Raw genomic sequence first — 27,127 nt, 5'->3', positions numbered from 1 at the left:
TCTTGCATATTTTTTACCGTAAGTTTTGTCCTTTCCATATTCATTTTAAAGCCAGACACCTTGCCAAAATCATATATTATCTTTCTTGCTTTAGCGATACTTGCTTCTGGTTCTTCTGTTGTTAACAAAATATCACCTGCAAAGGCCCTGATCTTATAAAACTCTTTTCCCAATGTTATGCCTATGATCTCTTTGTCTTTCCTTATTTCCGACAACAATATTTCTAATGTCAGTATAAAAAATAAAGGTGAGAGAGGACATCCTTCTCTGGTGACCTTCTCCACTGGAGAGCATTCTGTCTTGACACTATTAATTATTAGACTAGCCTGCTGCTTCTCATAAATCACATTTATACCTCTGCAATATTTTTCACCCAGAGCTTCAGAGTTTTTAGGGAAGTTGAAGTAACTTCTGTCAGGTTTGTTGTTTTTGCTTCTGTTTGCATTTGATTGACTAAAGAGATGACTGACCTTGGAGATGGAGTGGATTCCAGGATTGAGCCAAACAAAATCTAGTCCAGATAAATGCCAAGCAATATCTCAGTTAATACCAGCCAACTAAGGAAGTGAAAACTATAGTAAGGCCCCACATCTAACTATTTTTAGTTCTTCCTCTATCACAAGCATTCATTAACTTTGTTCAATAAACACCTGGCTCTCGTTTGGCGGAGGAGTGAGAGACAGAGGCTCTTAATTTCTAGAATGGCATTTCCACGGCACCTTCTTTCCTCCCAGGAGCTCCTCCTTCCACAACCCTGCGAGGCTGGCCGCTTGCGTTTCACCCCCTTTCCAGCACCTGCCCTTTGGAACTCCCCGCCTCTTGCAATGAAGTGCGTGCCTTTGCTAGACTCTTTTCTGGCACCTGCTAAAAGCATTCTTGTTTAGGCAAGCATACCCAGATGCTTAGGACGCTGAAGTAATTTTAATCTGTTTTAATCTTTTAGTTTTTCTATGGTTTAAAGTAAGCTTGTTAATATTTCTTGATTTTACTGTTGTGTGTGTGGTGTTTTTTTTGTATTGGTAAACAACTTGGCAGGTTTTTTAAAATAAATTTTATGAAATAAATAATAAATATTAATAAAACAACACAAGCCAAAACACAATGCATCCTGTAGGTTTAAGGATCTGTCCACAGTGGCCTACTTGTTATCAGAGACCCAGAATCCACATTCCTTTGTAAGAAAATACAAAATACATTTTTGCAGGCAAAAAAAAGTTCAATATTGGGTAGGTGACAAAAACGTTTCCACACCAGGTACCCCCTGACCTTGTTATGCCACTACCTGGGGTGCAGGGAATGCATGGGGTCCCTATTCAGATCATGCCGGGGGCAGGGGAGAGACTCCCAAGTCAGGGAGCGAAGGGTCCTCCCTTGTCCTCTCTGCCAAGCCAGGGAGGGGCAAGTTTGCAGGAGGTCTGCAGCTCTGCTCTTCCTTGGGATCCAGATGCTGCCTTCCTTTTGGGGGAGGGGGCTTTGGGTCAAGAAAATAAACCCCCTTCAGAGGGAGGGAAAAGTCACATTTGTTAACAGAGGATGTAGACAGATGAGAGCATTTGCACGTGGAGAAGAAAAGCCCTTCTGCATCTGCAGCAGCAAAGTCAGACCACTTCCTCTGTCCCAGATGCAACAACACATGTCTCTCCCCTATTCAGACTAAAGAAGTAGACAAACTAATGTGAAATCAAATTTCAGATGTATCCTCAGGAAATGCTAAAGCAAGGATAGAAGACTCCTTCTCCCAACCTTTTCGGACAAATGAGGAGGGATTATCGGTCACTGGGTAGCTTGTAGTACTAACAGAGGACATGGAACACATAAAATCCTTTTTGGCTCACTGTGATAAAATTCTTACTATCCTAATAGATACTTGTAAAACCTGTAAAAAAATCTAACAGAGCGTCTGTGGGTTTTGATCAAGAAGAAATGGAAATTGGTGCTGTCTCAAAAGAGGGAGTTCAAGGGGAGAAGCTGTGGGGAGGCAGGCGGAGGCGGGGTCTCCTTCCAGTCAGGGAGGGAGAGGAGACCCCCAAGAGCAAGGGCTGAGGGGACCCCCTGGGTGTGTGGGGCGGACAGAGGGGGGGAGTGGAGGGAAAGGGCCCCTCGCTCAGGAACCCCCCAAGTCTGACTCCAGAACCTTGAAGAAGGAAAGCTGGGCCTGACAGCCTCCAAGTCCCTTGACTTCTGCCTGGAAGGAGGCGTCTCCGGACACCAGCTTCGTCTCACCAACTTCTGGGATCCTTTTATTGTTTCATGTTGTCCTTATAAATCCCTTGGAGGCTTGTTTTAAAGTGAGTGGCGTCTGCATTTGAGGAAGGGCTGCCCCAGGGAAGATGGGGAGCTGCTTTTCTCCTGCTCTGGAGGGAAGACTCTGGAGCTGCAGACGCCTGACTTGGAAGTGTCTCCCAATGCGCTCTGGGCTTTGGCAGCCTGGATCTCCCTTCGGATCTCGGATTCCTCTTCCCCCCTGGTGCCTTCTCTTGAGGAGGCTGCTTGAACCAGATGGAGCTGTTCCATTGCAGGAGACTCCTGGGGAAGCCCCGTCTCCCTGGCACGGAGTCTGGCTCTGAGGGGGGCTCCTTGGGGCAGAGGGAGCCCCTAAGCGCAGGCGCAGGCGCGGGGAGAGGGAGGGTTGGGCTCGGGGCCCTGGGTTTGGCAAGGGTTAAGAGGAGCAGATCTGGAATCTTAGAGAGGAGAGGAAGTGAAGGGGCTGAAGGTCCTCCCTCCCACATCCCTTCCTGCTTTCTTCTCCTTTGCAAAAGCCCCTCCTGGACTCGGGTGAGTCTCCTCTCTCTTCCCTCTGAGGGTGCCGTGGGGAGAAGGGGGTCCCAGGGGGGCAGGGAGGATGAATGGGGGTCCCAGTTCAGATCATGCACAGTGGAGGAAGGGCCACTTCGCAGGAGGTCTGCAGCTCTGCTCTTCCTTGGGATCCAGATGCTGCCTTCCTTTTGGGGAGGGGGCTTTGGGTCAAGGAAATAAACCCCCTTCAGGTTGGAGATAAGTCACATTTGTGAACTGAGGCTGCAGCCAGACAGGAACATTCCCTCATGGGGGGAGCACAGGGAGAAGAAAAGCCCGTCTGCATCTGCAGTAGCACAACTGGACCACTTCCTGTGTCCCAGATGCAACAACACGTCTCCCCCCTGTCGGTCTCCACACCCACAGCTGGCGCTCTTACCTTCCAACAATTGGATCTCACTCCCAAAGACACACTCTTCCATGGTCTCCTAAGACAGATGGATGCCAACCAACCAACTGTAGCCGGATAGGAACATTCCCACATGGGGGGAGCACAGGGAGAAGAAAATTAGGGGTCCCAGGTCTCCATGGGGGAAAGCGTCCCTGAGTCCTGCGTTCAAGGCCAAGGCTTTCACCTTTCAGGCTCTGGCCACTTTCTCTGTGGTGTTTATGGGAGCTGTAGAGATGGGTCACATGCAGACATTCCCAAGTTTAAGAAGCATCCTGTCAGGGAACTGCCATCGGAGCTAGAGGCGGAGGGAAGGCTCCAGAGTGATGCTGGAGAGGGTCCCAGCAGGGAGAGAGGCAGCCCATCTGCTGGGGAAGGAAATCAGCATAACACCAGTGGAGAAGGGGGGCAGATGGGGGAATCGGAGAGGAGGCTCCAGGACTCTTCACCGGAGACCAGCGGAGAGAGTACGGGTACTCCGCTGCCCACACCCTCCCTGCGCAGAAGACTTCCGCGCAGGGAGAGTAGTAGGAGACTTGGCATCAAACAGCTTTTATGCTGGAAAAGGTTCAAGAAACGCCCACTGACGGATTCTGCCAGCGACTGAGACAGTCACGATGCTGGAGGCTGTTCAGTCAGAAAGGGTTAACCAGGTAACCTAGCCAGGAGTGGCGGCAACTTACGCACGAGCAATCCCTAAACCCATTACACATCCCTTGAAAAAGATGGGCTCTTTATTTAATTCAAAAAATTCCTTCATTAATTATTGCGCTTTTTTCACAGTCTTTTCATCGTTTAATATTCTTTCATTAAGTCTCCATCTTTTATTAATTTTATTGTGTTCCTTTAATTCTAATGTAACTGGGTTATGATCTGTAATAATTTTGGTCTGTATTTCTGCTTTTTAAATTTAATCGTTAAGTTATTTGTTAGCCATATTCCATCAATTCTGCCAGCTGATTTTTTTATTTCCGAGAAATGTGTATACTGTCTCTCTCCTGGGTTTTTATATCTCCATGCGTCAATATGTAATGCCATTTAGGTCTCCCATCAAAATAATTTCCTCTTCTATAAATTCCAGTAAATTAGCTTCTACTTTTCTGAAAAATTCTGTTTTGTTACCATTTGGTGCGTAGATTCCTACTATAATAAAATGTTCTTTACATAGATCACAATTCCCCTTTTCTTTTTTTACATTTGAAGATATAAATTCTTGACCCAATCTCTTGTTTACTAAAACCCTTCTATGATTTCTAGTCACATGGGCCTCCTGCAAGAATATGATATGAGAGCTAGTATAGTGTAGTGGTTAAGAGCGGTGGACTCGTAATCTGGTGAACTGGGTTCGCATCTCTGCTCCACATGCAGCTGCTGGGTGACCTTGGGCCAGTCACACTTCTCTGAAGTCTCTCAGCCCCACTCACCTCGCAGAGTGTTTGTTGTGGGGGAGGAAGGGAAAGGAGATTGTTAGCCGCTATGAGACTCCGGGTAGTGATAAAGCGGGATATCAAATCCAAACTCTTCTATGATATCCCATTGTCCTTTCCTCAATACATATTCTATTCTATTTCTATTTCTCTTATCATTTAAACCGTTAACATTCCAAGATATAATTTTTAAATTCATTAATCTTTATTTGTTATCTACAATGGTTTCATTGAGTAAAGAAAAGGAAAAGGAAAACTCAGAAGTTTGTGAATTTTGCTATCGCTTTTTCCAGTCTCTTCCCCCCCTCTTAATACCCGCTTGTCTCTCTATACTTCTTGTGGTGTCTGCGTTGTTTCTTCTCGATCCAACGTTGAATCGCCATTTAGTTCTTTTTTTGTACTTCCTCCAGAATTTTCCCAACTCGTCCACTGATCTAAAAATTTTCTTCTGTCCTTGTATGTAAAAGTGATACCCTCAGGAAATTCCCACGGGAATCTAATCGAATTCTTCTTGAGTGCATCTGTTACTGTCTTATACTTCTGCCTGTTTGGTCCTTATGTATTACCGTATTTTTCACTCCATGACACACTTTTTTCTTCCTAAAAAGGGGAAATGTCTGTGCGTCTCATGGAGCGAATGCGTGGTCCCTGGGGCCAAATTGCCCAGGGGCAGAAAGCAGATCATACTTTTTTTAAAAAAGAGGGAAGTGGGTGTTGAAACAAAGCCGCTGATCGGGGAGAGAGATAAGGGATGCTAGAGATAAAGGAAACTGCCTGGGAGGCGGGAGGTAAAGACAGCAAACTTGCAAGGAGAGAAGACAGGAAGACTAAAGCAATAAGGAGAGAAATTAGAAGAAAAGGAGGAGCAAAAAACTGCTTTTGCTAAGGAAAAGACACTAAGGCAAACAAGAGGGAAGAGAGTGTTGAAAGGAAACAGCTGATCAGTGGGATTGGAAGAGAGATAAGGGACGCTGCCTGGGAGAGAGGAGGTAAAAGCCCATGGATCCAAAGGATTTTTACATTGGGTCACCCCAAATTCACCATCAGATCACATAGCATGTTCATGGCTACAGCCTGCACCAAAAAAATCACACACTCACTGTTGCGTGGGGCCACAGTGATGCAAAAACGTGGTTACAAAGCACAGATCCACATGGATCCTCAGGATTTTTGCATTGGGTCACCCCAAATTCACCATCAGATCACATGTTTGTGGTCACAGCATGAACCACAAAAATCATACACCCACTGTTTCATTCAGAATATTTTTTTTTCGTTTTCCTCCTCTAAAAACTAGGTGCATCTTATGGTCAGGTGCCTCTTATGGAGCGAAAAATACAATTACTCATTCATAACTTTTCAAATATGTTCGCTTATATTGCTGCAAACAGTTTATAAAGGTAAAGGGACCCCTGACCATTAGGTGCAGTCGTGGCCAACTCTGGGGTTGCGGGGCTCATCTCGCTTTACTGGCCGAGGAAGCCAGCGTACAGCTTCCAGGTCATGTGGCCAGCAGGACTAAGCCGCTTCTGGCAAACCAGAGCAGCGCACGGAAACGGCGTTTACCTTCCCGCCGGAGCAATACCTATTTATCTACTTGCATTTTGACGTGCTTTCGAACTGCTAGGTTGGCAGGAGCAGGGACCGAGCAACGGGAGCTCAATCCATCACGGGGATTCAAACCTCCGACCTTCTGATCGGCAAGTCTTTGGCTCTGTGGTTTAACCCACAGCGCCAGCGTCCACAAACAGTTTATAGTCGCAGTTTAATAATGAAATCGGTCGGACATTTTCAGGATTTGTTATGTCCTTATCTTGTTTGGGTATCCAAGTAATGTTTGCCTCTTTTCAGGTTTCTGGGGTTTGTCCCGTTTCCAGCACTTGGTTCATAATATCTTTTACAGAAGAGGCTCGTCCTTTAATTCTTTCCAGTAGCCCACAGAGAGGCCACCTGGCTTCCCCAGGAAGAACTTTCCAATAGTAAGAGCGGACAGTGAAAAGGAACTATATCGGAAGGGAGTAGACTCCTCTTTATTGGAGGTTTTTAGGAAGAATTTGGATGGCCATTTGTCACGGGTGCTTGAAACGAGATTTCTGCATTGGAGGGCGTTGGATAAGATTCCGAATTTATTATTCTTTATTCACCCTGCTTTGAGCTCTTAAATGCTTTCAACCCTGTGTGAATTATTTGGTGGGCCATGAGACTAGCACTCTGACTGAAGCTTTCCCCACATTCCAAACACTAAGAATTTTTCTCTCTTGTATGAATTATTTGATGAAAAGTGAGATGGGCACTTTGACAGAAGCTCTTTCCACATTCAAAGCATTGATATGGTTTGTGAACTATATGAATTCTTTGATGGGAAGTGAGATTGTGCTTGAGACTGAAGCTCTTTCCACATTCCAAGCACTGATAGGGTTTCTCTTTTGTGTGCAGTGAGACTATCCCTCTGAACGAAGCTCTTTCTTTGACGGGAGGTGGAATGGGAGCTCTGACGGACATTATCTCCACACTCTGAATATTTATATGACTTCTCCGCTATGTGGATTCTGTTGTGCTCCCCCTTGTTCTTCCCTTCCAGTTCAATTGCATCTGCAATGAAGAGAGAAGCGAATTAGAGCCTCAGGAAGAAATGGAGCTCCAGATCATTGAACAAAGTTCATGAATGCTTGTGATAGAGGAAGAACTGAAAATAGTTAGATGTGGGGCCTTTCTATAGCTTTCACGGTCTTTGTTGGCTGGTATTAACTGACATATTGCTTGGCTTTTATCTGGGATAGATTTTGTTCTGACTCAATCCTGGAATCCACTCCATCTCCAAGGTCAGTCATCTCTTTGGTCAATCAAATGCCAACAGAAGCCGAAACAAAAACAAACCTGACAGAAGTTTTGTTTTGACATTTAGAAGTCCTGGGCAGTTAAGACAAGCCTGGTTATTGTTTGAAAAGGCATGACTAAATGAAGTACATTCACAGAGAAAACAGTTGTTATCCTGTTGTGTTCTGAAGGCAAAGGAAGGGCTGGACCTGATTAATACAATAGACATGAGGCTTGACCAGCAAGACTCTGGGAGGAAGTGTGATCCCCACTCCCTGGCCCAGTCCGTTTTTATTAACAAAAGAACTTTAACACAACGTTTGTAAGAACTAGTCTGATTTCCTCTGAGAATTTCAAAAAATCCCCACGTGGGGACAAAGTAGATCAGAGGAGGCCTCTTAACTACAAAGAACTATTTGCTATTTGAACATTCATACATGTTTAGGCTAAAATAAACAGGAACCCAGGAAGAATGTATTTAGCAAACCCAGAGGTAATAAACAGGCAGTAAAAGGAAAGAAAGGACAGGCAAGGAAAGACAGGCATTTTACCATCTCCTTGTGAACTCTGTTTCCTGGCCCCAAAATCTACCTAAAGACTAACAAAAGCTACATCAAAGCTACCTCCTTATCTTTATGGCCCAGGATGCCTGGTGTGTATTAGAATGCTTTATACATGACAGTCAGGCATAGAGAAAACGGGGCAGAGGTTTGTGGGATTTATCAGAAATCAGGTCAAATGATTCAAACCCAGTCAAAGCGATGCTTTCACCGCTGACACAATGGCTTGCTTCATTTTTCATAATTCCTCATAGCAATCCTACATGACCACCACATTATCCCTCCATTCAGGGTTCACGGTGGGAATATTAGAATCCCAGATGCTGTCGGTCTCCATCCAAACAGTGGAGGTTCATCACAGAGAGATTTCAAAACAGTTATTATCATCCAACGTCCACGCCTTGTGTGTGAAACAAACAGCAACATCTTCACCTGCACATTCCCCATCAGCAGTTACCTCAATGTGGTTGGTCTATATTTATACGCAAATCATTTTCTTCATTTTGAACCCCCCTCCCATTTTCATGAGAAGACCAACTCTGTATTGTTTCATTGGTAAGAGAAGAGGAAAAATGACTATAACTCACAATTAATCTAAACACAACGGCCACAAGAGCTCCTGACTAGGCATTCAGTTTTGCGATGTTGAATGTTCTCTGTTCTCTTCTGTTTCCCCCCTTTTTTTTTCAGTTGAAAGCAATTAATGAACCCAGAACTCATACACTGACCACTAATGATGAACTATATGTTATAGGTATTCCGGCAAATTTATTCTGCTATTGTAAATACAAATGACATGAGAAGACTTGGTCTACATGTTTTATTATTCCTATGATCCTTGTTTTTAAAAGCAAATAAAAAGTTATTCCAAAAAGAAAAGAAAAAAGCAATACACAGGGGCCTCATCTGCGTTCAATCTGCAAAGCAGGATCAGGTTCCTTTCAAAAGTTGTGTCTTCCAGTGCTGCATGATTGATCAGTGAGTTGTCTGACAGATCACAGAACTGGTTTAAAACCTTTTGAGCTGCCAATTCATCACGTTGGCCGGGGAGCTGTGATCTATTCCTAGCTCAAATTGCTTGCTGAGGACAAAGGCTCAGGCAGGAAGGCAGGCAGGTGGGGGAGCCCAAAATGGTGCCCCCCTTCTCCATCTCCATCCGCCTGCCTGCTTCCCCCCACCCCCAAGCTGAGGAAGCCCCAATTCCTCTCTGGCTCCATCCATACTTGTCCCCATCTCCACTCCTCTGAGACTCACCAGATCTCTCAGAGGTCCCTGGGAGGGAACGCTCAGAGGTTGTAGCGAGGGATGCAGGAGACAACCTGACCAGGTCAACCGTCCATCTTCCCCCTTCCATCCTCGCTAGCTTTGCAGGATCCGTCTTTCCATCCTTCCTGAGGAGTCAAGGAGCCAAAAGAAGCTGCAGGGTCCTGGGAGAGAGGAAGAAGCAAAGGGAGCCTCAGAGGCCCTGCAGGGATTCTCCTGCCCTAGCTACCCAGACTGGGCTTGGAGGCTGGGCTAGGGGGGACCCAGATGCTGCGGCTGCTTTGGGGCCCCCAGGGGCATCTAGTCCACCCCCTTCTTCTTCTTCCTCTCCTCGCAGGAGCGTCCTTCGGCAGATCCTCGCCTCCGGTGGCCAAGTGGGGCTGCTGGTTCCTGGAGGAGGCTGGGGGCGGAGGCTCAGGCATGTCCAGCGCCCCCAAGCAGCGCCCCGCCATCTTGTTCCTGCCCCCACCCGGGAGACGCCTGGAAGAATCTGCCCTGGAGTCCGAGTTGCCCCCGGAGGTGGAGGCCGGCCTGGCCTTCCAGGTCCTGGGTATGGAGACCCCCCATAGGACACCCCCACCTGTCCCCTGGGTCCCATCCCTGCTTCTCATTCACCTGGAGGGACTTGAAGCACCTCCTCTAAATTCAGCCTCACTGGGAGACCCATTTCACAGGCGCCACAACTGAGGCTGGGAAACTTACATGATTCTCTGGATCTTCAGTGTCGGCAAACACTCCTTCCCCAATCTCCGTTTTTAAACCACCAGGGACAGAGTTGCTTTCCTTGGAGGTTTTCCAAACAGAGGCTGGAAGGCCAAATGTCAGGGATTCTTGAGCTAAGATTCCTGCATTTCAGGGGGTGAGACTAGATGTCCCTCAGGGTCCAACCTACAGATGTTTACTTTTTTATTTTTAAACATTTTTTCTTTTTAAAACATCAGTGTGATTGAACAACACTAAATAATAATAATAATAATAATAATAATAATAATAATAATAATAATACACTATATCACTATAAGAGTTAAGAATTCCAATGCCATATATACTTATCTAATGTCTAGGTGATATTATTATCCCAAAACATAGATGTTGATTCTTAACCCACTATATTTGGTATAAATGCATCCCAACTCTACAACTCTTTATGATCATTTTCTAACGGCCCTGTAGCAGATCCCCCCTCAAGCCTCCAATTCATAAAGACGCATTATGTCCCTGCTAACGGCCCCCAATTAAATATAGCGGATCCGCCTCACATTACGCCAATTCACTGAATTTCTGCCATTGACCACAGCCTCTCTTGTGTGAGGGGAAACTTGGGGATTTAGAGTCCAGGGCAGAAGAAAAGTTCTATTTACCGAGGAAAAGGTGGGGTCCGGAGACGGGTTCTTTCAGGCAGAAGTCAACTTTTTGCCTCAACTTGGAGGCTGTCAGGGCATTTAACGCAGAAGTCTCTTCTCAGGCCGCTGTTCCGCTTTCTAGACATGGTGGTCAAATGCTGGACTCCATTTCTGCCCCTTCTTTCCTCTCCTTCCTGGACTGAGTTGTGTCAGACTTGGGGGGTTCCTGAGCGAGGGGCCCTTTCCCTCTCAGTCCGCCCCCCACACCCAGGGGGTCCCCTCAGCCCTCCTTCTTGGGGGTCTCCCTTCCCTCCCCCCAGCTTCTCCCCTTGAACTCCCGCCTGACTCCTCTTCCTCTCCTCCCCACCTTTCCCTCCAAGCTCCCCCCTTTTGCCCTCCCTCAGAAAAGGCGCCTTGCCTTTTCCCGCCAAAAGGGCTGGCTTAGGAGCCAATCAGAGTGAGGCTCCAGGAAATTTCTGAGGGACTAAATCCGCTGACTGGCCTGGCTCTGCTGTCCATCACAGGCCCAAACAAGGGGGGCATCTGGCAGCTTCCCAATACAGTGGTAAGTACTTAATTCGTTCCAGAGGTCCATTCTCAACCTGAAACTGTTCTTAACCTGAAGCACCACTTTAGCTAATGGGGCCTCCTGCTGCTGCCGCGCTGCCGGAGCACAATTTCTGTTCTCACCCTGAAGCAAAGTTCTTAACCTGAAGCACTATTTCTGGGTTAGCGGAGTCTGTAACTTGAAGCGTATGTAACCCGAGGTACTACAGTATCTATATCTGGCCACAGTGATCCATGCGACGGTCATCTCCAGGCTTGACTACTGTAATTCGCTCTACGCGGGGCTGCCCTTGAAGCTGTCCCAGAAACTCCAGCGGGTGCAGAATGCTGCAGCGAGGCTCCTCACGGGGTCTCTGCCATGGGAGCATATTCACCCAGTGCTTTTCAAGCTGCACTGGCTCCCGGTGGAGTACAGGATCAGACTTAAGGTGCTGCTTTTGACCTTTAAAGCCCTTCACGGCCTAGGACCCTCGTACCTACGGGACCGCCTCTCCTGGTATGCCCCACGGAGAGCCTCAAGGTCCATAAATAGCAACACCCTAGTGGTCCCAGGCCCTAAGGAAGTTAGATTGGCTTCAACCAGAGCCAGGGCCTTTTCAACTCTGGCTCCGGCCTGGTGGAACGCTCTGCCTCATGAGACCAGGGCCCTGCAGGATCTGATTTCTTTCCGCAGGGCCTGTAAGACAGAGTTGTTCCGCCTGGCCTTTGGCTTGGAACCAATTTGATTCCCTCCCTCTCTTTCTTTTCCTTTCCTTCTCCTCCTGCGATGAGGCTACATGTTAATATTTTAATGTTTCAATATTTTAATGTTGTATTTTAATTTTGTTTTTAATACAACTTAAGTTGTATTTGATACATCCTTCCGCCGGTCACCAGAGGGTCCGAGGCGATGACCTCGAGGGCACCCGGTTTTACCTTGACCCCTCAGCCCCCACACCGTTACACAAGCACCACACTCTACCCCAAGCCCCATAAGTAAAGTGCTTTCCCCCCTTTCTCTATACGGGCGAAATAAGCCCCCCTTTTCTTAAGCCTCCCTCTCGCTCCATCTTTACTGTGGGTAGACCGTGTCGAACTGTATCCTCCATCCACTACAATGGCCGCGTTTTAACCAATCAGAACCATGCATTGTCTTGCAGAGCTAGCTCAGCGAGCTCCTGCACGCCTCATTTAACCTCTTGACAAGCTGCTGACGGCTCCCCGCTGGGAGAACAATGGAACTGAAACTCATGAACTCCTAAAAGTGTCAAATCTCGCAGCAATGTATTTTGTTTCCGACTTCAATTATCAATATGGGAATAAACTGAAATGGACTAAAACTTCAGAAATTCGTATAAAATCAGCCATAGCACCGATTTCCTTGGTTCTGGTGCCGATCGACTCAGTTTCTTCAGGACTTCATGACACCTCCTCTGCCTCCATAATCCCTCGAGCGAGGAGTCACGTACACAGGAAGACCCTAATCCGGTCAAATCGCTCTGCCCAACCTTTCCTCCAGGCAATGCCAGGTGGTAGACTTTACATACTTGGGCTATTGTCTTCCCATCACCGGTGCTCAGGAAGCGCTTATCCGCGCATATCTTCAACTCTGCATAATCCCCCCTCCCTCCTCCATATGTTAATCTGTGTAACCCAACCTCTCTTTAAAATATTCATGATGTAATCCGTGTAACCCAACCTCTCTTTAATGTATTCATGACGCAACTATGATGTATTTTGCACTGTATTATGGGACATGGAGGGAAGTTTCAAAAGCTCATGTCACCCTTTTCTCGGGGTTCAATCTCGCCTTGAACCTGTTGCGCAATAAACTTGGATCTTCTGCAGTTTGCTCCTGTCTCCGGCTGAGCTCATTTTCCTCCGCAGGGACCCGCGGATTTAGTCCGACGAGCTGGGTGGCAGAGCAGCCTCGCACCCATATTTTTCCTGTAACATATTCATTCAACTTATTTTTATTACTGCTTGTTAGCCACCCTGAGCCTGGCCTTGGCTGGGGAGGGTATAAATAAAATTTATTATTATTTTTATCTATTATCCATGTTATCCATTTTAAACTCTTAGGGGTTAAAATCATTTGCAATAACTGTGCTGGGTGCCAGAGCCCCACGAGGCCCCGGGGAGCCCCCAGCGGACTTTGACTGGGAGGAGAGACCCACGGATAGGAATAAAGCGAAGTTATGATGAGGGCCAAGAGGCCTGGCTCCGGGTTCAACCACACAATTTAGACTGAGAATACTTGAATAATAAAAAGGGAAATAAAAAGTGAATAGAGAACAAAGAAATAAAAAAATAAAAAAGGGGGAAGGTATATCACTAAATATGCAAACAACTACAGTTCCATGCATGCTTCTCTGGTATATAGGTACAGTGCGTTTCCCCCTAAAAATTGTTTAGGGTTACTCTCATTTTGACTCAAGAAAATCACCATTTTATAATGGTGTATAATAAATACAGTAAATGTATTTATTACATTTATATGTATTACATTACATTATAAATACAGTAAATAATACTGTATAATAAATACAGTAAATGGACAACAGAAATCATCTCAAGAACTCAGGAGTCCTATTGTTGTGGATTAATTTAATCTGAATGTACTTCAAATTGTTTTCCAACCTCAGCATTTACACGATTCAGAGGTATCTGAACCAAGCAAACTGCTTGGTTGTTTTGGTTTATTAACTGGCATTTAAATCCCATTAAATAGACAAAACAAATCCTCCGTAGAGGGCATCTTGTTTTCGCTGAGATTCCTGCATCACAGGGGTTGGACTAGATGACCCTCGGGGGTCCCTTCCAATTCTGTGATTCTGCAAGTTGAACTGAACTGGTTGACACAGAACGGTGGAGTTAGGAACCCCAAAGGTCATCCACTCCAACCCCCTGCAATGTAGATGGGGGGGTCCGGCAGGGGAGAGACAAGGCTTGTCATCCCCCCCAGACACTGGTTCACCTCCCCCCGCTTTGTTCCCCTGGCAGACCCCTCTGGGGCCCTGTGGGGCGGTCAGGCCTCGGCCACCCCCCCCCCGCCGTGGCTGAGTCGGGATGCCAGCGAGGCGGAATCCTCCTGCAAGATCAACACTTACACGCCGCAAGAGTCCCACGTCGCCTGGGCCGAGGGGCTGGCGGGCGGAGGGGGCTGCCCCCGCGCCCTGGAGAGGGGCAAGTGGCTCATCGCCAGCATCCAGTTTGAAGCTCAACATCAAAAAAAGAGATCATGGCCACCGGTCCCATCACCTCCTGGCAAATAGAAGGGGAAGAAATTGAGGCAGTGAGAAATTTTACTTTTTTGGGCTCCATGATCACTGCAGATGGTGACAGCAGCTGCTAAATTAAAAGACGTCTGCTTTTTGGGAGAAGAGCAATGACAAACCTAGACAGCATCTTAAAAAGCAGAGACATCACCTTGCCAACAAAGGTCCGTATAGTTCAAGCTGTGGTTTTCCCAGTAGTGAGAGCTGGACCATAAAGAAGGCTGATTGCCGAAGAATTGATGCTTTTGAATTCTGGTGCTGGAGGAGACTCTTGAGAGTCCCATGGACTGCAAGAAGGTCAAACACATCCATTCTTAAAGAAATCAGCCCTGACTGCTCAGTGGAAGGACAGATCCTGAAGCTGAGGCTTCAATACTTTGGCTACCTCATGAGAAGAGAAGACTCCCTGGGAAAGACCCTGATGTTGGGAAAGATGGAGGGCACAAGGAGAAGGGGACAACAGAGGACGAGATGGTTGGACAGTGTTCTTGAAGCTACAAACATGAGTCTGACCAAACTGCAGGAGGCAGTGGAAGACAGGAGTGCCTGGCGTGCTCTGGTCCAGGGGGTCACGAAGAGTCGGACACGACTAAAGGACTAAACAACAACAAGATCAAGACCACCCCCAGAAACATCATACGTATATCACAGAAGGGGTGTAACCTAAGACCACCCCTCAGATACATCACACCTACATCACAAAAAAGGCAGTCTAAACAGAACATTTGAATATTGTTTTTCTCCTGTTGTTGTTTATCTCCTGTCTGGCAGGTTACTTGATTGGATTGCCTGGGGAGCCTGGCCAGTCTTTCGTAATGATAAATACTTAGTTCCTGGGCCAGGTCACAGGCTCACACCCTATTCAAACACCCTTAAGACAGGATTTGTGAAGGAAAAGACAATGGAGAGGCTTTTCCACTTTGACCTTGCAGAGAAAACATTTGCTCAGTTTAGGAATCAAAATGGCTCCAGGTCAGTCTTCCTGTGCTGATCTATGTACGTGCGGTTATGAACATTACTATATATCGAAGACCTCAAAATTCCTATCGCAGTCACCCCAAGAGTCAGCGCTAGGAGAAGGGCTCCACCTGCAGAAATAGGGGAAAGGCCAGGCTGGAGACTCCCCTTCTGGCCCCTCGGGGTCCCAGGAGCCCTTTCTGGGCGGCCCTCACTTGGAGGACCCCAGTTCCCCAGAGTCCCCCCACTGGGCTCCAGTGGCCCCCTGAGGCCTGCAGGGATCTGGAGTGGGAGTGACTTCTGTTGAACTACCCCCTAAAGGAGAGGAACAGAGGTCTTGGCCCATTTTAGGGGCCGACGAGGGCTGTCAAGTTGAAAGGACACATTCAGGCGTAATATTTGTAACATTTAACTTTAAAGATGTGCCCCCCCCCATAGTTTCCATAACATTATCTCAAGTCTCCTCTCAACTGTAAATCTCTCCCTCTTTCCAGGCTCACAATCGACTTCTAACACGTTCTTCACTTAGTTGTAACACTAGCAAGGAAAGGAGCCCCTGAGGGATTATTCTCCACAACTCAAGTTGTCAAGATCAACCATTCTCCGAAGGGCCCCCCTTCATTGGGTGTCTGTCCAAACCCCAGCCTTGGAAGGCAGGCAGGGTCATCTCTTTTCTCCCACACCTTCCACCATGAGAGGAATGCACTGGGGTTGTGAGGGAGAGAGAGAGACCGGCCTGCCACCCCTTTCTGGGAGAGCCCTCCTTTCTGCTCCCCTCACAAGAGGGTCGCCCTTGTGTCTCTGAGGGACGAGAGAGGAGGCGCCCCTCCCCCCGCTGCTGCTTCCCCTCAGCGACTTTTCCCGCCTTTTCCCAACTGCCCGCCCTTCGAAATCGGAGCCTCGCCTGAGTTTTGGCGCCAAGGATTCCTGGCAGACCAGGCGGCAGTTTCCCGGGGCTTTCTGGGCGGATTTCTTTCCATTCCACTGATTTTTCTTCATGCCTCTCTCTTTAGAAAGGCTGGATGAAAACTCCCTTCACCACGGCCTGCATCCCTTGCAGTATTGAAAAGTCCGATTTCTTCCCATTTGCTACCTCTAATATCCGCTTTGGGTCTAGTTTGGGGCTGGCATAAAGTACCTCTTTTTTCAGTTGATCTGAAGGTATAAATTACTGGCCCAAAGCTGCTTTATTGGTTAACCATTTCCCATGGGTCCTTTGTACGTGGGTCTCCTGAAAACTTATTACAGTAAATCTCATTCTGGCCTCCCCCCAAGATCGCGAGGGCGAGTCATTCCTTGCCTGGGACACTTCTTCACCTCCCTATTTTCCTGGGGGGGGGAGGTGATTTTCGGGAGGGGGGGGGTCTCCCGGCTGGGAAGCCCCCCTCCCCCCCCCCTGAGCTGGAGGGTGTTTTTTTGGGGGGGTGTCTGGAGGGAGCCATTGCTGAGCCCAAGGCACCTCCCGCCACTAGGCAGCCCTTCGCCTTCGCCTCTTCTCCCTCCCAGCCTTTCCTCGGGATCCAGGAGCCTCGATGTTGGGGGAGAGCCAAGCTAACCCCCCATGGACCCCCCCGTCTCCCTTGCAGTTAGTCTGGTGGGATGTGGGCTCCTTGGGGCAGAGGGAGGGAAGGGGGGCAGCCCCTAGAGCGCAGGCGCAGAAGCAGGAAAACTGCAGGCAGGGAGAGGGAGGGGAGGACTCGGCTTGCCAAGGGTTAAAAGGAGCAGAGCGGCATTCCTAGAGAGGACAGGAAGTGCAGGGGGAGGGGGCAAGGTCCTCCATGGCTAAATTCCCCCCTCCCACATCCCTTCATGCAAGCAGAGAGGAGGCTGCTTTCTTCTCTCCTTTGCAAAAGCCCCTCCTGGACTCGGGTGAGTCTCCTCTCTCTTCCCCTGAGGGTGCAATGGGGAGAAGGGGGTCCCAGGGGTGCAGGGAGGTGCTCAGATCATGCCTGGTGGGAGGAGACCCCCAAGTCGGGGAGCAGAGGGTCCTCCCTCGTCCTCTCTGCCAAGCCAGGGCGGGGGCCAGTTCGCAGGAAATATGCAGCTCTGCTCTTCCTTGGGATCCAGATGCTGTCTTCCTTTTTGGGGAGGGGGCTTTGGGACAAGGAAAACTGGGCAGGCAAAGAAACCCCCTTCAGGTTTGGAGATAAGTCACTTTTGTGAACTGAGGCTGCAGCCAGACGGGAACATTCCCACGTGGGGGGAGCACAGGGAGGAGAAAAGCCCGTCTGCATCTCCAGACCACTTCTTCTGTCCCAGATGCAACAACACATGTCTCTCCCCCAGATCTCACTCCCAAAGACACACTCTTCCATGGTCTCCTAAGACAGATGGATGCCAACCAACCAACCATTCCCTCCCCTCCCCCTCCTGGTGCCCCTTGAAGTTGGCTTGAGGGCAGGGGGAGGGTCCACCACACCAGATGAAGGGAGAGGAGCTCCTTCCATCTGGAAAATGGGAATGCTTGCAAAGATTTACCTGAAGATGAGTACCATATAGATAATAAAATTATTGTTATGTGAATTCCCCCGCTTACACAAAGATTAATACAGTGGTACCTCGGGTTAAGAACTTAATTTATTCTGGAGGTCCATTTTTAACCTGAAACTGTTCTTAACCTGAGGTACCACTTTAGAAAATGGGGCCTCCGCTACCACCACCATGCAATTTCTGTTCTAATCCTGAAGCAAAGTTCTTAACCCGAGGTACTATGTCTGGGTTAGTGGAGTCTGTAACCTGAAGCATCTGTAACCCGAGGTACCACTGTACCCATCATTTAAATACACAACAAAATTGTTACAGAAAAGAACAGCAATGTGTAGAAAAATATCATCTTTATTCTCCCTTTTTCTCTTAGGGTCCGGTGTGCTTTGAAGACGTAGCTGTTCCTTTCACAGACGAGGACTTGGCTTTGCTGGATCCTGACCAGAGAGCTCTGCAGAAGGAAGTCAAGGATCAGAATCGTGGGATCGTGGCCTCTCAGGTAAGACTCCCTTTTGGATCATGAAATCAGCTTTGAAATTCCATACAGATCTCTGTAGGACAAACCTCCTCTATTTTGAGGGGCCCAGTAGCGTCGCCTACAGCATCTGAGATGTTAACACACCCACAACTATCCTGGAATGGAAAACTCTCCATAGGAGATGTATCTCCTGTTGTGTCTGGGAATATTCTTCCACCAGTCCTGCCTTTTCAAACCAGGAGGAGGCTGCTCTGAGCTGCCCAGGCCTTCTTCAGTGTAGGCTTCAGAGATCTTAGGGACGTGGAGGTACATCCTGTTTAATTTTCTTTTTCCCTTTCTACATTTGTCTGGCTTCATTCTGTTGGTGAATCTAATTCTCCATGAAATATTTCCTGCAAGGGACTGCTTAGAATGTGGAAAAAGCTTCACCTAGGAAACCAGTCTCAATTTCCATTAAATAAAACACAGCAGGGATAATCATAGAATTTTAGAAAATGGTATAAGGCATATGGTATAACTGCTATTAGGAAACTTCATGAGGAATTAAGGGGAAAGATAGCGTTGACACGGAGTAGTAACAAAATTTATGGTCTCTCCCCGAGTGCCAGGGACCCTCCTCCAAAGAGAGCTTTTTTTTTGTCAGAATTATTTCTTTTTTTCCAACTTTTGGCAATTAATTGGCAATAAATGTTCTCACTGCCACTGTGGCGTAAAGAAATATTTCCTTATTTAAAACATCTTTATCAAATTTTCTGTTATTGCCTCACAAGCCGTAAAATTCCAACTCTCCTTCCATAATTTTCCCCATGATGTTACTTGAATAGGTTTCCCTAAATCCATAGCCAATTTGATCATTACCGCCTTTACTTGTTCATCCATATCCTCACACTCCAATAAGATTCCATACATTTTACAAATTACTTTTGTTTTGTAGTAATTCTTTATCCAATACTGAAATTGCAAAACCCTTTTTCTTGTCAGCTATGAAGACCTCATTTATTTGGTGATACTGGATCCACCCTGTTAGGTGTTTTATTTCCTCCCGCAGTTTGGCCAAACTCATGCTGGTAGCTTCAAGAACACTGTCCCACCATCTCGTCCTCTGTCATCCCCTTCTCCTTGTGCCCTACATCTTCCTGGTATAATTCCTCTGGAGAGCCAGTGTGGTATAGTGGTTAAGAGCGGTGGATTCGTAATCTGGTGAACCGGGTTCGATTCCCCGCTCCTCCACATGCAGCTGCTGGGTGACCTTGGGCCAGTCACCCTTCTTTGAAGTCTCTCAGCCCCACTCACCTCACAGAGTGTTTGTTGTGGGGGAGGAAGGGAAAGGAGAATGTTAGCCACTTTGAGACTCCTTCGGGTAGTGGTAAAGCGGGATATCAAATCCAAACTCCTCCTCCTCCTCCTCTTCCTCTTCTTCTTCTTCTTCTTCTTCTCTGTGTATTCTTGCCCCCTCTTCTTGATGTCTTCTGCTTCTGTTAGGTCCTTACCACTTTGGTCCTTTATTATGGTAATCTTTGTACAAAATGTTTCTTTCATATCTCCAATTTTATTGAACAGATCTCTGTTTTTCCCCATTCTATTGTTTTCCTCTATTTCTTTGCATTGCTCGTTTAAGAAGGCCCTCTTGTCTCTCCTTGCTATTCGTTGGAAATCTGTATTCAATTTCTTGTAGGTCTGCCTTGGATTCGTATCGAGATCATTTTATCATTTTTGAGATTGCATCCCAGTACAGCTTTTGCCACTCTTTTCTTGACTACGAGGGCCACTCCATTTCTTTTACGGGATTCTTGCCCACAGTAGTAGTTATGATGGTCATCTGAACTGAATTCGCCCATCCCTGTCCATTTTAGTTCACTGATGCCTAGGATGTTAATATTTATTCTTGCCATCTCATTTTTGACCACATCCAACTCTATACCACTGGAGAGGAATAGAAATGGGGCTTTTGGTAGAAAGGGGCTGCCTCATTTGTGCTTCTCCAGGGGCAGGAGAATATCTAGGGCAGGAGAATCCCTGCAGGGCCTCTGAGGCTGCCTTTCCTTCTTCCTCTCTCCCAGGACCCTGCAGCTTCTTTTGGCTCCTTGACTCCTCAGGAAGGATAAAAGGGACAGATTCTGCAACCCTAGTGAGGATGGAAGGGGGAAGATGGACGGTTGACCTGGTCAGGTTGTCTCCTGCATCCCTCCCCACAACTTCTGAGCGTTCCCACCCAGGGACCTCCGAGAGATCTGGTGAGTTCCAGGGGAGGGGAGATGGGAACATGGATGGATGGAGGGTGAAGAGGGGAAGCTCTCTGGCCAGAAATGAGATAAAGCAGGGATTTTGCTGTGGATGGGGCCCCCAAAGTATTGGGAGGCTTCCCCTCCAGCCAGGAAATCCCTGCAGGGTCTCTGAGGCTCCCTTTGCTTCTTCCTCTCTCCCAGGACCCTGCAGCTTCTTTTGGCTCCTTGACTCCTCAGGAAGGATGAAAGAGACGGATCCTGCAAAGCTAGCAAGGATGGAAGGGGGAAGATGGACGGTTGACCTGGTCCGGCTGTCTCCTGCATCCCTCCTCTCAACCTCTGAGCGTTCCCTCCCAGGGACCTCCAAGAGATCTGGTGAGTCCCAGGGGAGTGGAGATGGGGACCTGGATTGATGGAGCCAGAGAGTTATTGGGGCTTCCTCAGCTAGGGGGTGGGGGGAGGCAGGCAGGCAGATGGAGATGGAGAAGGGGAGCACCTTTTCGGGTTCCCCCACCTGTCTGCCTGCTCCTTTGTCATCTGCAGGCAATTTGAGCTAGGAATAGGTCACAGCTCCCCAGTCACCACAGCTCTAAATGTCTAAAACCAGTTCTGTGATCTGGATGCCCTGCCAATGTCAGACAGCTCACTGATCCTGCTTTGCAGTTTGAATGCAGATGCGGCCTCTGTGTGTTGTCTTTTTCTTTTTGGAATAACTTTGCTTTTAAAAACAAGGAACATTCTGTCAGGCGTGTTGTTTTTGCTTCTGTTTGCATTTGATTGACCAAAGAGATGACTGACCTTGGAGATGGAGTGTATTCCAGGATTGAGCCAGAACAAAATCCATTCCAGATAAAAGCCAAACAATATGTCAGTTAATACCAGCCAACAAAGACCGTGAAAGCTATAGAAAGGCCCCACATCTAACTATTTTCAGTTCTTCCTCTATCACAAGCATTCATGAACTTTGTTCAATGATCTGGAGCTCCATTTCTTCCTGAGGCTCTAATTCGCTTCTCTCTTCATTGCAGATGCAATTGAACTGGAAGGGAAGAACAAGGGGGAGCACAACAGAATCCACATAGCGGAGAAGTCATATAAATATTCAGAGTGTGGAGATAATGTCCGTCAGAGCTCCCATTCCACCTCCCGTCAAAGAAAGAGCTTCGTTCAGAGGGATAGTCTCACTGCACACAAAAGAGGACAGAGCAGGGAGAAACCCTACCAGTGCTTGGAATGTGGGAAGAGCTTCAGTCAGAGGGCCCATCTCAATTCTCATCAAATAATTCATACAGGGGAGAAACCCTATCAGTGCTTGGAATGTGGGAAGAGCTTTAATCAAAGTGCACATCTCACTTCCCATCAAAGAATTCATACTGGGGAGAAACCCTATCAGTGCTTGGAATGTGGAAAGAGCTTCAGTCAAAGCAACTCTCTCACTTCCCATCAAAGAATTCATACAGGGGAGAAACCCTATCAGTGCTTGGAATGTGGGAAGAGCTTTTATCAAAGCAGCTCTCTCACTTCCCATCAAAGAATTCATACAGGGGAGAAACCATATCAGTGCTTGAAATGTGGGAAGAACTTCAGTCACAGGCCGAATCTCACTTCCCATCAAAGAACTCATACAGGAGAAAAACCCTATCAGTGCTTCGAATGCGGGAAGAGCTTCAGGGAGGGGGCCAAGCTCACTTTGCATCAAAGAACTCATACAGGGGAGAAACCCTATCAGTGCTTCGAATGCGGAAAGAGCTTCAGGGAGGGGGCCAAGCTCACTTTGCATCAAAGAACTCATACAGGGGAGAAACCCTATCAGTGCTTCGAATGCGGGAAGAGCTTCAGGGAGGGGACAAAGCTCACTTTGCATCAAAGAACTCATACAGGGGAGAAACCCTATCAGTGCTTGCAATGTGGAAAGAGCTTTAATCAAAGCGCACATCTCACTTCCCATCGAAGAATTCACACAGGGGAAAAACCCTTTCAGTGCTTGCAATGTGGAAAGAGCTTCAGAAAGAGCTCCCATCTCACTTCCCATCAAAGAACTCATACAGGAGAAAAACCCTATCAGTGCTTCGAATGTGGGAAGAGCTTCGGGGAGGGGGCCAAGCTCACTTTGCATCAAAGAATTCATACAGGAGAAAAACTCTATCAGTGCTTCGAATGCGGGAAGAGCTTCAGGTGGAAGGACAGTCTCACTTACCATCAAAGAATTCATAGAGGGCAGAAACCGTATCACTGCTTGGAATGTGGGAAGAACTTCCGGGAGCGGACAAAACTCACTTTGCATCAAAGAACTCATACAGGGGAGAAACCCTATCAGTGCTTGCAATGTGGAAAGAGCTTTAGTCAGAGGAACAGTCTCACATCCCATCAAAGAATTCATACAGGAGAAAAACCCTATCAGTGCTTCGAATGTGGGAAGAACTTCCGGGAGGGGACAAAGCTCACTTTGCATCAAAAAACTCATACAGGGGAGAAACCCTATCAGTGCTTGAAATGTGGAAAGAGCTTCAGAAAGAGCTCCCATCGCACTTCGCATCGCAGAATTCATACAGAGGGGAAAGCAAAAAAAGAGAAATAAAACAAAAAACATTAAACAACCCTTACAAAATACAATTGTATAGAAAAGAGAAAGGGGGGATATAAACTAAAAATACTGTTTATGGCATTTGTATCATATATATCATATCATTCGTCAACCCATAGAAAGGCAGGCTCCCCCACTTCTCCCCTGCGTGACCCCCTCTTCTCCCCGTCTCCCACCCTGAGAGATCCTTCCTTCCCTGCGCTCCTTGCAGGTCCCTCGCACCTCCAACTGTCCTCTTCCTATGTGTGTCCTCCTAAATTCAAAATAAAGGAGTCTTAATAGAAAATATTAAAAATATAAAAAATACAAAAAAATTGATGATGATGATGATGATTTATTGATACCCTTCCCATCTGGCTGGGTTTCCCCAGTCACTCTGGGCAGCTTCCAACAAAATATTAAAATACAGTAATCCATCAAATATTAAAAGCTTCCCTAAACAGGGCTGCCTTCAGATGTCTTCTTAAAGTCTGGTAGTTGTTTTTTCCTTTGACATCTGCTGGGAGGGTGTTCCACAGAGCAGGCACCGAAAAGAAAACTCCCATCTCCGTCTGAAAATTATGTGTAGCAACAATTATTCATAATTTGCACTCCAGAATAAACCCAGCTGTATTTAGCATACAGTGGTGTAGTGGTTAAGAGCGGTAGATTCGTAGTCTGGGGAACCGGGTTCACGTCTCCGCTCCTCCACATGCAGCTGCTGGGTGACCTTGGGCCAGTCACACTTCTCTGAAGTCTCTCAGCCCCACTCACCTCACAGAGTGTTTGTTGTGGGGGAGGAAGGGAAAGGAGAATGTTAGCTGCTTTGAGACTCCTTCGGGTAGTGATAAAGCGAGATATCAAATCCAAACTCCTCTTCTTCTTCTCCTCTTCACCAAGATGACGCATTCCCTTCATCTCCCTCCCTAGCCCAGCTTTCAAATCTTAACCAACTCAGACAGTGCAATATGACTCTTATAATGATCGTCTAATAATCCAAATTAGTATTTCTCCAGCTTCTAGGTCCAGTTTCTATAAAGCCTTTGAAAAACTGTTCCAACAAATCTCAGCCAACTCACAATCCAAAATTATGGTCTCTTATAATGCTCATCCAATCCTGCTTCCTCTTCTTTCTTCTTTTCCTAATCTTTGGCCATTTTAATCCACTGGGGATGGGGAAGCAGGCATCTTAATTCCCTTTCCTCAAACGAGATCATAGCTTGCCTTGTTCACCGTTTCAGGAGTTGCTTTGCATTCTCTGCCGCTCATTCCCACACCAGCTCAGCCCAACCTCCTCTTTCCATGGGGCTCTTTCTGTCTCCTCCTGCTCTTGCCTCGCCTGCTCAACACAACCTTCTGCCTCTCCCAGCGACTCCTTTCCAACGACTCCCACCTTGTGACCCACACATTCCGCTCCGTCTCTTTTTCTGGGTCTTCAATGCCAAGGCGCTGCAGAAGCTTCTTTGGAGTGGATGCATCTGGTTCCCAATAAATCACGCAGAGGCAAAGTTCATTGGCAAAAGAAGAAGGTTTCTCAGCTTTTTCAAAGGATCCTTAGTAAGCTTGGGAATGTCTGCATGTGATCCCATCTCTACAGCTGATAAAAACACCAGAGAGAAGGTGGGCTGGAGCCTGAAAGGCGAAAGCATTGGCCTCGAACGCAGGCCTCAGGAACCCTTTCCCCCATGGAGACCCGGGACCCCTTCTCCTTCTGAAGGGACCTCCGAGGAGGAAGCCAGGGCGGATCAGTCCCTGGACTGTGGAGGCGATTCCAAGTGCTGTACATTTCCTAAAGTCCACAAGAATCTCTTTTGTTTTCTTTCAGCTAAGAAGTTGTTTTTCCTGCACCCCTCCCCCAACTGCTCAACATCCTTCCTTATAGGCCGCTTCACCCTCTCCAGCCATGATTTAAACAACCACCGTTGTATCATCTGCAAACTTAATGATCAACACGCACCCCTGCGGCACCCCCATATTCATGAGATCCACAGAGACGTGGGAATCCATCCTGACCCGTTGGGAACGGTTTGATAGAAAATTTAATATCCACCTGCACAAACACGGTGGAAGTCCCAGGTCTAATAGTTTGGGCACCAATCTATGCGGAAGAATAGTATTAAATGCAGAACTAAAGTCTACAAATAAAAATCTCGCATACTTCCCTTTCTTCTCCAAATGAGTCAGGACAGCATGTAAAGCCATTGCCACAGCATCCTCCGTGGATCTCTTTGCCTTGTATGCAAACTGGTAAGGATCAAGTCCTACTGGCAGACAAGGTATGATACGGTTCCTTGCCAGTTTTTCGAAACATTTCATTATAATGGGTGTCAATGCCACAGGGGCGAAAATCATTCAGACTGTCTATCTTTGGTTTTTTTGGCAGGGGTATAATGGTACCAGATTTCAGACAGGGTGGAACGGTGGCTTGGGACAGAGACTGGTTAAAAATTTTCATAAAGATTCCTGCCAGTTGGTCCGAACAATCTCTTAGCACCCTGCCAGCCACCCCATCTGGGCCCATAGCCTTCCTCGTGTTTACCTGCCGAATCTAATATAATCCAGGACCGTTGATGTATAAGTTTCTACATCTTGATGGTCGAACATATTCCAATCGGTCTCCTGGAAACAGTCCTGCAACTGCTGAGAGGCTCCCTCAGGCCACACCGTAACCATCCGTGTTTGTATCCGGCCTTGTTTCCTGAGGGGTGTGTACACTGGTGTCAGAAGCAGGGACACATGATCTGAGCCACCGAGGTGCGCCTCATATTCCCGTCTAATGTGCGTATACACCTTGTCAAGAGTATTTTCTCCCCTTGTTGCACACTCAATGTGCTGATGGAATTTTGGGAGTACTGCCCTCACATCTGTGTGAGTGAAGTCCCCTGCAATAATCCGCACTGCCTCCGGGTATCTGCTCAATTTAGCATTGATGTTTTCATGCATACTACTCATGGTCCTGCAGGCATTTGCAGAAGGTGCTACATAAGAAAGCTGCAGAGATAGTGCAGGATAGTCTGCACCCCGGAAATGATCTCTTTCAGCTTCTGCCTTCTAGAAGAAGGTACAGGGTTATAAAGACTACGATTAGCCACCTGAGAAACAGTTTCTATCCAAATGCGATTTTGGTTTTAAATGCAGTGTAAGGTAGTCTCTATGGGAGTATATTGTATTTAATTATGGGGTGTCAGAGCTGCCCTAGGTCCCAGCTCACAAAGGACCAACGCTGCTTCGCTGTTAAATACAAAAGTCTTTATTGAAGTTCAGTTTCACTTCCAGAGCCGCAGCGCGGAACTCTACGTCTCAAGCTTTAGACCGCTGATGCTCCGTCTGAATCTCCTCCCCCCATACACCAGTTTAAGACTCTAGCCTTGCTCCACCTCTTCCTCTGCTCTTTCCTCCTCTGGGTCCGCCTGCCCGTCGGGGTCTCGCCCTTTCTAGCCTCTTCTGCCGCTGATTCCCCTGAGCCTTCTCCCTCCCTCCGGCGGGCTTTAGGAGCTGGTTCCCAATCCGGGTCTCCTGCTGTCCCTCGCGCCTGTACATTTGAACTTGGCGCGCGCGCCCAGCCAGCAACTTTCCTCCTGACCGTTTCACTGCTGCTGTCACTGCTTCCCCCTTCAGGGAGGCTAACTGCAACTGACCTCCCCTCCATTCCCCCACTCTCCGATGGAGGCGTGGTCAGCCCTGACTCATCTTCTCTCCCCGCTGGAGGAGACGCTGGTCCTGACACATGTGACTCTTCCCCCCCACTACGCTCTGGTGGGGAAACTGGTCCTGATCCCCCGCTGCTGCTTTGGGGTTCCCCGCTGGCTCCTTGTTTCTGGTGCGTCCCCCCTGGGACCCCCCTTGCCCTGACCATCGGCGCCCCCTTCTGGGAATCTTCTGATTCGCTGGAGAAGCTCATGGAATCTCTCGGGTCACTGTCATACTCCCCTACGCTGCCCTCGGATTCCTCCCCCTCGCTCTCCATTTCCTCTCTCCCCTGTGCTCCTGCTCCCGAGCCTC

General features: G+C 47.6%; 3 protein-coding genes across 3 annotated transcripts in view; 2 read left to right on the top strand and 1 right to left on the bottom strand.

Moving 5' to 3' along the window:
• The window catches only part of LOC310757072 (uncharacterized protein), a 238,572-nt gene extending 212,263 nt beyond the window's left edge, over window positions 1-26,309 (bottom strand). Inside the window, exon 1 of the mRNA XM_083602211.1 lies at window positions 25,712-26,309. The gene's annotated coding sequence lies outside the window, so the exon portion shown is untranslated. The remainder of the gene's footprint in view (window positions 1-25,711) is intronic.
• TAPBP (TAP binding protein) lies at window positions 9,530-14,415 on the top strand (the record flags this gene model as incomplete). Its single annotated transcript, XM_083604078.1, has 2 exons — window positions 9,530-9,801; window positions 14,144-14,415. The coding sequence occupies exons 1-2, from the start codon at window positions 9,672-9,674 to the stop codon at window positions 14,413-14,415; spliced, it is 402 nt and encodes a 133-aa protein (XP_083460204.1). The 5' UTR covers window positions 9,530-9,671.
• Window positions 16,928-27,127, top strand: part of LOC310756632 (uncharacterized protein) — an 80,124-nt gene continuing 69,924 nt past the window's right edge. The window contains exon 1 of the mRNA XM_083601081.1: window positions 16,928-17,217. Within this exon, the coding sequence (XP_083457207.1) occupies window positions 17,185-17,217 (33 nt within the window). The 5' untranslated portion in view covers window positions 16,928-17,184. The remainder of the gene's footprint in view (window positions 17,218-27,127) is intronic.

The sequence above is a fragment of the Podarcis filfolensis genome (assembly GCF_964270895.1).
Source record: "Podarcis filfolensis genome assembly, chromosome: 2".
In the NCBI taxonomy this organism is placed as follows: Eukaryota; Metazoa; Chordata; class Lepidosauria; order Squamata; family Lacertidae; genus Podarcis; species Podarcis filfolensis.
The sequence above is the reverse complement of the archived record's forward strand: the minus strand, read 5'-3'. Positions and strand labels throughout refer to the sequence as shown.